Source organism: Leucoraja erinacea, chromosome 2, assembly GCF_028641065.1.
Source record: "Leucoraja erinacea ecotype New England chromosome 2, Leri_hhj_1, whole genome shotgun sequence".
In the NCBI taxonomy this organism is placed as follows: domain Eukaryota; kingdom Metazoa; phylum Chordata; class Chondrichthyes; order Rajiformes; family Rajidae; genus Leucoraja; species Leucoraja erinaceus.
This window is the reverse complement of record NC_073378.1, coordinates 117,466,072-117,478,884: the sequence shown is the minus strand read 5'-3', so window position 1 is coordinate 117,478,884 and position 12,813 is coordinate 117,466,072. Positions and strand designations below refer to the sequence as shown.

Below are 12,813 nucleotides of genomic sequence, written 5' to 3'. Positions count from 1 at the left end.
TTGGTCCGCACAGGTTTTTAGAACATGAAGAGTTTTCCAGAATGAGTGTTAGAGAAGGAATGCTTTCTTTCATATTTTGGGGCATTGAATATAAGAGTTAGGAGGTCATGATGTAGCTTTATAGGACTTTAGTTAGACCGCATTTGGAGAGTGTCCAGTTGCAGGAAAGATGAGGGGGGGACCAGAAAGTGTGCAGAACAGGTTTACTTGAATGATGCCTGAATTAGGGGACATGAGCTTCAGGCAGAGGTTGGACATACTTGGATTGTTTTCTCTGGAACACTGGAGGTTGTGGGAGACCTGATGGAACTATATAAAATTATAAGAAGCATGGATAGGTTAGATGGTCAGAATTTTTTTTCCTCCTGATTAAATGCTGGAGGGCATCATTTTAAGCTGACAGCGGCAACGTTTAAAGGAATTGTGCGAGACAAGTTTTTTTTTTACAGCGGGTGGTGAGTACCTGGAACGCATAGACGGAGATGGAAGTTGAAGCAGATATGATGGTGGCATTTAGAAAAGCCTTTGGATAGGCATGGATTTGGAGGGATATGAGTTATGTCCAGGTAGTTAAGTGATGTTCTTGATCATGCTTGGCAGAGACTTCGTGGGCTGAAGGGCCTGGTATTTTGATAAACTGTTCTATGTGCTATTTCCTGCTCTGTTGTGGGAAAAGATTACAGTGGATGAAAGAATCAAGAATCTGCACAAAGCCTTAAAGAAATGCAACTGACTACTGGGAATTTTGAGTCCATGACCAATCAAAGTGGAGAAGGAGAACTTGAAATGATAGCCGGAACCTAGTGTCTATGCATTGGGAGGCACATAAGCCCTTCATAAGGAGCGCATTACCTCAACTATCCATCCGACTGCTCTGCCAATCACTACCTGCCCCAGGTCTTTTATTACTTTTCTTTAGTTTAGAGGTACAGTGCGGACGCAGGCCCTTTGGCCCATCGAGTCCACACCAACCAGCGATTCCCGTATACTTGCGTTATCCAACACACTGGGGATAATTTACAATTACACCAAGCCAATTAACCTACAAACCTGTTTGTCTTTGGGTGTGCGAGGAAACCCAAGAAACGAGAGACTGCAGATACTGGAATCTTGAGCAAAAATTCTCTAACGGGTCCTGATCTACAACCATCCTTCACAAATGCCGCCTGACTTGCAGAGTTCCTCCAACCCTTTTTTTGCTCAACACCAATAGTTATATATGAACACAAAACAATTATTGTCCATGAAGGTATACATTCCCAATCAGTCAACTGTTGCCTTGAGTTCATGGTAACAATTATGAAGTAAGGCTCGAATGCTTGGGCGCTAGTAGTGGGTTCAGCAGTTGCAAGATTTGAGAGAACTAAAGATTATTTTTCCAATTAGTAAAAATGGTTTTGAAAGATGTGGATCTTTCAAGTAAAAGATAGACACAAAATGCGGTAGTAACTCAGCGGGTCAGGCAGCGTCTCTGGAGTAAAATAATATTATTTTACCGAGGTTTAATAGCATACAATGAAAGATCTGTTGAAAAGAAAACTGATCAAATACCGTAATTGAAAGGTTTATGCAAGAAAAAGTAAAGAAATGGTTTCTGTTAATTCCAGTAAATTTTTGTACAGCATGTTTTCCTCATCTTCTGTAGATGCATTGATTATAATAATCAAATTTTGTTGCATATTCAAATAGAACTCGGGAGCTGCAATTTAAATTAAAAAAAATTTAAAAAAAAACATCTTTTATAATTTCAGATTTTAGAGGACCTGGATGAACAAATCTATTGCGTTGGCCTTCAGGAGGAAGCACTGAAAAGAAGATTTAATGGTATGCAGCATGTACGAGTAGTTTAATTTGTATTTTGGCAGCCAACTGAGAAGTTGCACTGACAAAAGATTTATTGAAATGATAATGTGAATGAAGCTCTAGATTTTCAGAAACAGCTTGATATATATGACCAACATTAGACTTGGTAATGGGATTAATGATTGCCATTTGAGAATGAAAGGAACAGAATGTACAATCAATTTCTATCACTGTGTTTAATTGATAACTAAATTACCTTTTAGCTCTTGGTTCCCTTAAGATTGTATGAAAAGCCTGTATCAACCTCCAGTAACTGCCATTTATGAGAACTGAGTACCAAGGAAATGATGGAAATATTTTTTGGCTGTTTGTGCAAAGTTTGAAGAGGTTTAATTATGAACGTATGACTCAGAAGTTGGCCACTCAGCCCCTTGTGTATGCTTCACCGTTTAGGAACATCACGATTGATCCAATGTGCAACACTGATAGGAGTAACATCTAATAGTTAAGGAAAATCCGCTAATCTAGCATTAACAAAGTTCCAAGCGTGTTGTATTATGATAGTTTTGCTGTATAGTCTGTTGTATTTTTGTGTCCTGTTCACAACTTTCTGTCAATCGTGAATTTAGCAATTGTTGACCTTATCCACGTTACTTACATAAATTGTGGAGAAAAATAGTTTCAACTGATTATATTGAAGGTACTAGAGTCATAGAGTGATACAGTGTGGAAACAGGCCCTTTGGCCCAACTTGCTCACGCTGGCCAACATGTCCCAGCTACACAAATCCCACCGGTTGGTGTTTGGCCTATATCCTCCAAACCTTTCCTGTCCATGTACTTGTCTAACTTTTTTAAAATGTGAGGGCACCTTTTTAAAATGTTAAATTACCACCAAGGGCACCCCATGATTGACAGCCCCAGCACCAGTCTGTTTCTTTTCATCTTTTTTTGTTATTTTTTGTGTGTTTGAAAAGTTTGTGTAAATGTTCTCCGGTTTGTTTTATGTGAGGGTTGGGGGATACTTTTTTCAATCTTTTACCGTGCCGGAAATGCGACTGTTTTCCGGATCGTATCTCCGATCGCTCTGTGGCCCAACATCCTGGAGCTGGAGGCCTCGCTCGGACTGACTTTGAGTCCCACCGCGGGGCGTGGACTTAACATCGTAAGCGATCCCTTGCCTGGGATCACTCCGACCCACGGCCTGTGGACTTTACCATCGAGAGCTCACAGTCTCGGGTAGACACCGAGATGTCGGGAGCTCCAACGATGCAGAAGGTTTGACCAGCCCCAACACGGAGAGCTGACGTCCCCCTCCCCCCTGGTTGCGGGAGCTTGATTAACCCGAGGCGTAGTGTCCAAAGTGCGCAGGCTACGGGAGTCAAGACCGTCCTGTCAACAGAAGACTTGAGGTAAGACAAAGAAGGGAAGAGATTGAACTTTTTTTCACCTTCCATCACAATGAGAAATGTGGAGGAGCCACTGTGATGTATATCTATGTTAAAATGTATTTTGTGTGTTCCTTTGCTTTTATTTGTATGATTGACTTGGCAAATTAAATTCCTCGTATGTTGCAAACATATTTGGCTAATAAAGCATTATAGTATTATATTGTATTGGGTAGTCCCTGCCTCAACTACCTCCTCTGGCAACTTGCTCCATACACCCATGGAATACGTTCCATGATATTACATGATATTCATGACTTGTTTTGTTGATTGAATGGCCCTGGGGTTTGTGGAGATGGGTCACATGCTCTTGAGTACCAGGCCACAGTATTCATACAAAGGACCTAATTGAGTTTATGATTAAGTAAACCCCACCCATGCAGGTGCCTTAGCTTTGTTTTCTGAAGAGTTGAAAATGGAATTAAACATAGTTCAGTTTACAGATACAGCACGGAAACAGGCCCTTCAGCTCACCAGCGATCCCCGCACACTTGCGTTCTCTAACACACAAGGGACAATTTTTACAATTTTATCAAGCCAATTAGGTTACAAATCTCTTCATCTTTGGGGTGCGGGAGGAAACCGAAGCTCCCGGAAAAAACCCATGCAGGTCACGGGGAGACCGTACAAACTCCGTACGTTGGTTAGATCCGAGAAAAAATTGAGAAATAGATGTTCTGCTCCATCAAAGGAAAAGTGAAATGCAGAATGTTTTGCAGCAAGCCTTTTTGGACTGCAAATGCAAAATTAATAGTATGTGAACTTTCTGCTGATAAGTTATTTCATGTTTGTTATAAAAAGATGCACATAAATGTTTAACTGTGGATTGTGCACGTATTCCACGTATATATAAAAAGACATTGTGATGCTTTTAGCAGGTTTGTTGAAAGTTCCATTATACTTGTATGTTACAGCCACTGAGTTAAGACCAAGATACTATATTCTGAAGTCATGCAACTAATTTGTGTATTGATGCAAGGTGATTGCTTACTACGTAAAACAACAAAAAAGATCTAACAACTGATGATAGTCTTCAGACACAAAAACTCAGAACTCATTGACTTGGGCTGTTTTTATTTCCTTTCCAAACAAATGAAAATCAACTTATTTTCATGGTTTGAAAATGTTAACATCAGTGGATATTTTCGCTGTTTAGGTCATATTAAGGACATTTTCCTACTTGAAATTTTAAAAACATATTTATGTCAAAAAAAATGTTCTCATCAAAGTTAAGAATGTGTCCATTGCAGCAACATTGCTATTTTATTTAACGAGCTTCTAACATTTCTTGGTTTGCCAGATCCTGAATTTCACCTACCAATGTATTTCTCACCAATCCCATTACGGATATTAGCACAGAAATGTCCTACCTAGTTCATGCCAATGAAAAGAGACATGAAGGACTGCAAATTTTGAAATCTGGAGCATAAAAAGCTGCTGGCGGAACTCAGTGGGTCAAGCAGCATCTGTGGAGGCAAATGGATTGTCAACATTTTGGGTGGAGATGTTGCATCAGGACTTTCTCAGTCCTGATGTTTCAACTTGAAACATTGACCATCCTGTGAACTCCACATAAGTGTTCCACATAGTTTTGTGCTCATTCCCTAACACCTATGTCTGTGTATCCAAGTGTTGCACTAACTCGTTCTTTAAATGTTATCAACTAGATCAACAATGATGATGAAATTGATAACAGGAAAGACATGGGAAACCTTGTGTTGAGTTGTCAGAGCAGCAACCTAGCCATTAATGTCAGTAAGATAAAGAGTTGGTTGTAGTAGCCGTTTAGCTTAACTCAGTATGTTATATCTATTACTAGTTACCGTTAAACTTTATCTGGCTGTAATTATGTGGGTTGGATTTATACATAGTCTGAGGCGTGTTTGCGGCTGGGGATTCTCGCGCAGACTCTCTAGTAGTTACTTACTTTGAAGAAGCATGGGGGATAAGTCACAGCTTTCGACCATGCACGAGTATGACCACGAGTAAGATAAAAATGTACCTACTCAAGAAGTTTGGATGAATATCTTACTCTTTTTTTTCTATCACAATAAATAAACTATAAATCAAGAGACTGTGTTTGGAAGTCGACGGCATTGAATGTTTTATGGAGAGCTCGTGAGTGCGATCGATTATCTCCTGACCTCGTCTTCAATCATAGTGACTAAAGGAAAGATTCCTTGAAACAATATAAAAATCTGTCACTGTATTGGTTGATGACTTAAGGAAAATGGGCGTGGTAGAGTTTAAACACAACCCTGTCCTCATCAATGGAGCTGCCATAGAGGTGGTCGAAAGCATAGGTTTCTCGTCATTAGTTTCCTCTCACACTCAAGGCACATAGGTTTGTAGGCTAATTGGCTTGGTAAAATTGTGCATTATCCCTAGTGTGGATAGTGTACGGAATAATTGCTGGTCGGTGCGGTCTCATTTGGCTGAAGGGCCTGTTTCTGCGCTGTCTCTCTAAACTAAAAGTTATTAATTTGCTTTTGGTCATTGTTAACTTTGAAATATGTCAACATATAAATTGGAAGGGTAAGTGATTTTGACCAACATGGATAGTATAAAGCTCTCTTTATACTATATCAAATTAATACAAGATTCATATTTGTATGATTAAATGTTTGTTCCATTATATTCCTGTAGAGTAGACAATGATTTCAATGCATGGTGCCATAGAAAACACAAATGGGTCTTGACTCTGAGATGAGGGAAAAGGAATTTGATGAATTGAAACAAATTGGTATGAGAGTCTATAAACAAAATGAAAAGGCCAGTGTTCCAGAATTACATTTCATCTTTGTGTGCAGACATGACTTCCTTGGCAAGACCAGCGTGTATTCCTTGTCCGTGATTGCCCTTGGGAGGACTGGCATGGTACACTTCGTCTATTTCGCAGGAATAGCCACCTTGAAATCAAACATAGAGTTTATAGAGGGCAGCAATTTCATTCCCCGAAGAGCATTAGTAAATCTTTATGTATGTAAAGAGTTGTACTGGCCCAAAAGAGTGGTTGAGTGTATTAATCATTGAGATGCACAGTGCATCCTGTGACAATTGATTGTACATTAAGATGATCCTTTTCCTTTTTGAATCTTGAAACAGGAACTTTAATCTTCTGCTTGACAAGATGTAATAAGCTCCTCCGACTTGTTCTTCCATTTGGTTTGAAACCTTGACATTCTCAAACACCATTTTTGGTAATTTCAATGTATGTTGAACAATTAAATGATTTATTCTGTTGTGATGGACATCTCTAATTATAAGAGCACCCCCTTCTCCAGCCTACAGCTATTAGTTCTCCAAGTTCAAGAGGCACAGGGTGTGGTGGGATCAGAAATCCTTACTTGATCAAAGACATTTAATTTTCATTACCCATTCAATGAAGATGAAAGGTTGTTGTATTTGATGCCACTTAGAGTGTTAGGAGTGAACTAATTGGTGTCACTCTCCCAGTTGCCTGGGGGTGTTGGCAATCAAGCCACTTGGATGGTTTTCTTTGAGCAACTGAATCTCTGTTTCAGAGCTTGAAAGGTAACAAAATTAAACTGTTAAGTGATTTTAAATGAACTATATAATTGGTTCATTGTGAATCCACATTAAATATCTGAACAAGCCTAAGCAAGTAAACGTGATAAATGCGTTGGCAGACTACATAACTGATCAAATGTTTGAGTGCGCTTGAAAAAGATAACAGAGCCTAGTCACACAGCACAGAATAGGCTCTTTACCCAACTTGTCCATGCTGACCAAGATATACCATCTCCGCTACCTGCAGTCCCATTTGGCTCATATCACCTGAACAGATAAAGGGAGTGCAATGGAAGTTTTATCACATCGATTACTGGGATGGGGCTGTTCTTTGATGAAAGCCTGCTTAGCTTGTGTCTCTCTTTCGTTTTCGAAGAATAAGAAATCTAATTGAAACATACTAAATTCCAATGGGGTAGAACTAATATGGTAGCTCTGGGGATAATGCTTCACCTGGCTGGACAGCTTTGAAGCAGGGGTCAGACTAGGTGTTGGTGATTTAAGGCAGATAAGAAATTTCCCTCTCCAGAATCTTTGGTATTTTTAATCAAGGGGTTCGGTCACTAAGTATATTCAAGAAAGAAATCTATTGATTTGACATTAAGACATATGGTATACTTGCCTTCTTCATTGGTCCTGTTATTATTGTCATGTTATTATTGTACATAGCGTTTGTTAGGCCACACTTGCATACAAATGCATACTCTTCTGGTTGCTGAAGATGACTGTGGATGATGGTATTGGGCAAGTAATTATTAATTATTGGAATATTAAGTGCCAATGTCCTTGCCATTCGACAGAAATGTGTTTTTTTTTTAAAATATACATATTAAGATTCATTTATATAAACATTTTTTCACTATTTTAACAGCTATAAAATGTCAATGGTTTATTATCACATGAACAGATGTACAGTGAAATTCTTTATCTACATTCATTTCAGTAAAATAGCGCTATGCCCAAGCACAATTCCCGATTAGTACAAAGTATGTCGAAATAGTTCATTGAAAAGGCATGCATGTCACTGGGTTTTAGCGCCTTTTTCAAAGTCCAGTCTGGTCCGCACGTTAGCTCTTATGGAGTGTCGCCTGATCCAGTTGAGCCGATGGCTGCTGCAGGGTCTTCAGCCGTCGCCTTCGTCCAGATCGCTCAGCGAACCATTGTCCGCCTCACCTGGCCACCTTCGGCCTTCATGCCAGGGGAGCTCCTCCCGCAGCAGACTTTGATGGCACAGAAGGCAAGACCCCGGTTCACCCTCTTACTGGCCCTTGATCTTGCATCCACAGTCGCCAGCTCCCTTTATCTCCTCTCCGGTTCTTTGGAGATGAGCAGGGGCCAGGCCCCTTGGTATGTCCTTCTGGCCATGCAGCCCACCGGTCCGTCCTTCTGCCTGCGTGGCCCGCCCAGGTGGTTCTGGGCCAAAGGACAAATTGTTGTAATTTGTACTTTCAACTTCTGAATATTAGAATATTGTATGGAAGAGTTATTAAAATGTTTTTATATTTGCTGTAGTGATAGTAATATCATTAGTTAACTTAGTCAATTATAATATCTGATGCCATCGCTAAGCACTAGATACCGTGACTAGTCAATCGTGATTGCAGAGTGGTTGGTATTTTTGTGTAATGCCAATTTCACCTGTTTGAATTTGTAACTATTACCCATTTCTAAATTGCCTGAGCACTACTTTGACCCACTGAAGCCATCCTGATGCCTATTTTGGTTTTGTAATTTCATAACCTAGGAAGTTGCAGAGGTTCTGTATCTGAGGCATGTAACAGATAAGATTGCATTGATCTTGCATACAGAAATGGTGTTTGATAGTAGGTATTGATTCCAGCGCAATTTTTTTTGTCAGTTCAGGTTTAAACAGTATATGTTGCACCGCAGCATTTTTGAGTGAATTGTAAAGCATAGTTTTGTTAAGGTCAGTGCAGAAATTTAGTGCAATATGTGTACGCAAACATAAATGTAGGCATTACATAGTTTTTCGTATTTACAGCTAAATTATAAGCAATAGCATTTTTATGCTGGTAGCATTGGCAAAGTGAGTGTATGTCTATGAAATGGACTCTCGTGGTGGTAGGTTCTATGTTACCAAATGGTGCAATGTGTGTCATCACCGAGAACAAAAATATTTTGAACATTTAACGTACTCGGTCTTCCTGACTGACTGAGTTACCTTGCAACGTAATATCAAGAATGTACTTGGAGTGTATTATAAAATATTTGTATTTCGCACGCCACAGTGGTTTCGCAAGGCTGCAGCCTCGTAAGACATTTGATGTTCTTTGGGGCCCTAATAACTCCAAGTTAAAAGAACTTAATTTCCAACGGCTTTGTTCTCTTTATCTGTACTTCCCATGTTTCTCTTATTAGATTTTCTTTCTTCTAATTCTACCTCCGGTATTTATTTTTCTATAAATGTTCATGTATCAATTAAGTAGCCTTTTAATTGCCATGGAGATAAATATTTACTCTTCGGAAGCCAAATATGAACAGTGGATGAGATTTTGTCAATCTCGTGCTGTACATAATGCATTACCTTTAGATAGAAGATGAGGAGGAATTTCTTAGTCAGAGGGTGGTGAATCTGTGGAATTCATTGTCACAGACTGCTGCCACACATTGGGTATTTGTAAGGTGGAGATTGGCAGGTTCTTGATTAGTAAGGGTGCCAAGGGTTATGGGGCGAAACAGGAGAATGGGGTTGAGAGGGAAAGATAGATCCGCCATGATTGAATGGCTGATTGGACTCGATAGGCCGAAAGGCCTAATTCTGCTTTTGGCTTGGCAACTAATTTAGGATTTTTATAATGTCGACAAATGTTTCTCGCTTAGTTATGCATAGATGCAATCTGTGCACATTCATACTTTATGCTAATAACAACCCCCTCTGGCCTCCAAAGCATGAACCAAAAATTATGGTTTTGCTGTTCAATTTTTACTTTCCCGTGCAATTTAATGCTATAGCTTCCACAGTGATGACCCCATCTCCAGTCTCCAGTGACCCCCTCCTCTTGGACTCCCAATAAAATTTGCCTCCACCTTCATGCCTTTTTAGGACATAAGTGAAAGGAGCAGAATGCTTTATAGCCTTTCTGATGAGCGCACGCAGATCTCCATACTCCATCGACTAGACCGGCGCTTGAACTCCGTGTATACCCTTTTAGACCCCTTTTCATCAATAAAAATCTGTGATTTCCCCCCCCCCCCTGCTGTACTAGAAACCTATTGTCAAGTTGCTCTTTAAAAGTAACTGTCTCCCTTAATATCCCCTAAAAAGTAGGAACTTTTGGATATGCCAGATCTACAGAAGTTGAAGTACAATGATGTGCGAAAAGTTTAAAATGTTTTTATATCTTAAGCATATCATTTATATCAACTGATCAGTTGCATGTCTAGATTGGTGTGTCACAAGAAATCCTGCATTCAAGTGACAGTTCATTGGATTTTAAGGTGATTTAGATTCAGATGAGCAAGCAAGCAAGTTACCTACAGATAATTTATTTAACAGGAATCGTGCCTTAGCACACTAGGGCCGAGCAGTTTTTTAAAAAGATGAATACCGTATTTCCCGGCAATGAAAACGCACCTGCGTCAAAGACGCGCCCCCCAATTTAAGTTGCTAAATTTTGAAAAATGGATGGCGGGACAGGATCAAGGGTTTTGTTTAGTCCAGGGGTCAGCAACATCGCCTGCGTGCCCCAGGACTGGCTGCAGTTCCCAGATCCCTCGCGTCACCGGGACTGGCTTCAGTTCCCAGATCCCGCGCGTCCCTGAGACTATCTGCAGGTCCCAAGTCACCTCGCTTGCCCCAGGTCTGGCTGTTGCGCGGCAACCACCACCTCCACCGGTTGCTAAAGGACACCGTGGCTGGCTGGTGGGCGGGCTGGCAGAAGGCGCTGAGCTGGCGGCCGGTTCCGCTGGTGGGAAAGCCAATTTCAACAGCCCAGGCCATGCTGACCCAGGCCAGACTCCCCACACGCTGTGAAAGGAACTCTTCCACCCCACCCCACCCCCACGGGCGCTGTCCTTTTACAGCCACTTCCCATCAGCTGTCAGTAATGAGAGATGGACTTGGATAGCTGAGTTTATCTTTCTTGGCTAACATCCTAACCGTCGGCCTCCAAGACGCAGGTACATTTTCGTGTCTTATTTTTGAGTAAAAATAAAGGCAAAGACAAAGAATCTTTATTGTCACTTACACCAATTGGTGCAGTGAAATTTGAGTTACCATGGAGCACACAAATAAGATAAAAACAACACTAAAAATTTAACATAAAGCATAAAACACCCCCCCACCCCCCCCCCCCCCCCCCCCCCCCCCCCCCCCACAACGGAATCAACGTTTCCCCCTGAGGGAAAGCAACAAAGTTCAGTCATCTTCTTCTTCTTGTTGTTCACCCGTGGCCGGTGCCTATTGTGGCCTCCGCAGTCGCCGCAACGGCGGCCCAATGTTTCAGGCGCTATTGCCGGGATGGTCGGAATGGAAGACCACTTTCAGTGGCTTGGAGTATCCGAATCGGCCGCTTCCTACTGGAGACCGAGGCTTCCAAAGTCCATAGGCCGAGCTGGGTGGAGCTCCAACACTAGCGATCCTCAGCGAAAGATCCCAGGCCTCTGCGATGTTAAAGTCAGCGCCGCCACAGCTGGAATCTCCACAGACCTCTGCTCCACGGTGTTAAAGTCGGCAGACCCAACACTCCGGAGCTCCAACACGGCGATCCTGGTAAGGCAACGCCCACTTCGCGATGGAATCCGGTGCTGCGCCGCTGCTGAAGCTCTGGCCAGTCACTGGCAGGAAATGCCGTGCCAATCCAGATGGTAGAGCGCGAGACGGAGGCGAAGATGCAGCTCGGAGAAAAGACGCATCCTCGACCAGGTAGTGACTGAGAAGACTCTCAGTTTTTCCCCCTTTCGCCCACCCCCACATAAAAATATACTAAAAGGACAGGACAGGACAGACAGCTGCTGGCGAGGCTGCCACACTCGATGGCGCCACCACTTGGAGGCGTCTTCATGGCCGAGAAATACGTTAGTTATTTACTTGTTGAAGTAACAATGTTTAATACAGAACATCATTACAAATTGTTAAATATTCTAGATGTTAGTAATAAATGTAACGAGGGTGAATATGTGAAACTACCATTCTTCACCCGATAGAATTGTGTACGAGTCGTGCATTATTAAAATAAAATGACATATGCACCACTAAGGTCATACTACCTACTTTTGCTGGTACTATCATGTCTGGTTTGCATAGAATAACTTATGTATTGTACATTTATTGTGTCTAATGTGCCTGTAAAGCTGCAACAAGTAAGAATTTCATTGTTCCAGTGTATATAACAAATACTTTTGATATGATTGTTACTCGGAATTGATATTAGTAATTTTTTTTTCTCGTCCCCTTTAGGTGCTTACATGACATCCTACTTAAAATATAACTCTGAGGATCTTGAACAGGAATTAGATCGTGTAAGAAGCAAGAAATCAAAGCTTGGTATATTTTGCATTTATTTTACTCATCAAAGAACAGTAGAGATGAAGGAGGGAAACTAAAAACTAAAAATCTGTCACATAATACGGAGCCCAGTGGTGCAGCTGGGATTGCTGCTGCCTCACAGCACCAGAGACCTGGTTCGATCTTGGCATCAGATGCTGTCTGTGTGGAGTTTGTGGGTTCTCCCTGTGACTGTGGGAAACCTTGCGTTTCCTCCAGGTGCTCTGGGTTTTCCCCCACATCCTAAAGATGTGCAGGTTTGTAGTTTAATTGGCCCTCTAACTTACCCCTAGTGTTTTGGGAATGGGAGTGGATGTGAAAGTGAGATAACAGAACTAGTATGAACGGGTGATCGATGTTCAGTGTAGACTTGGTGGGCTGAAGGGCCTGTTTCGAAGCTGTATCTCTAAACAAAAGCTGGGTCTGGAATGGTGAGATATTATAGTCTGACAGCATGGAAAGAGGCCCTCTGTCCCACAGAATCAGTACTGACCAGCAAGCATCCAATTGCATGATTCCCTCCATT

At 41.4% G+C, this 12,813-nt stretch overlaps 1 protein-coding gene across 4 annotated transcripts in view; it reads left to right on the top strand.

The window, feature by feature from the left end:
• lmbr1 (limb development membrane protein 1) overlaps window positions 1-12,813 on the top strand; it is a 175,962-nt gene that overhangs the window by 108,679 nt on the left and 54,470 nt on the right. For all 4 annotated transcript variants that reach the window (XM_055664412.1, XM_055664404.1, XM_055664431.1 and 1 more), the window contains 2 exons: window positions 1,752-1,824; window positions 12,201-12,287. In XM_055664412.1, the coding sequence (XP_055520387.1) occupies window positions 1,752-1,824; window positions 12,201-12,287 (160 nt within the window). The remainder of the gene's footprint in view (window positions 1-1,751; window positions 1,825-12,200; window positions 12,288-12,813) is intronic.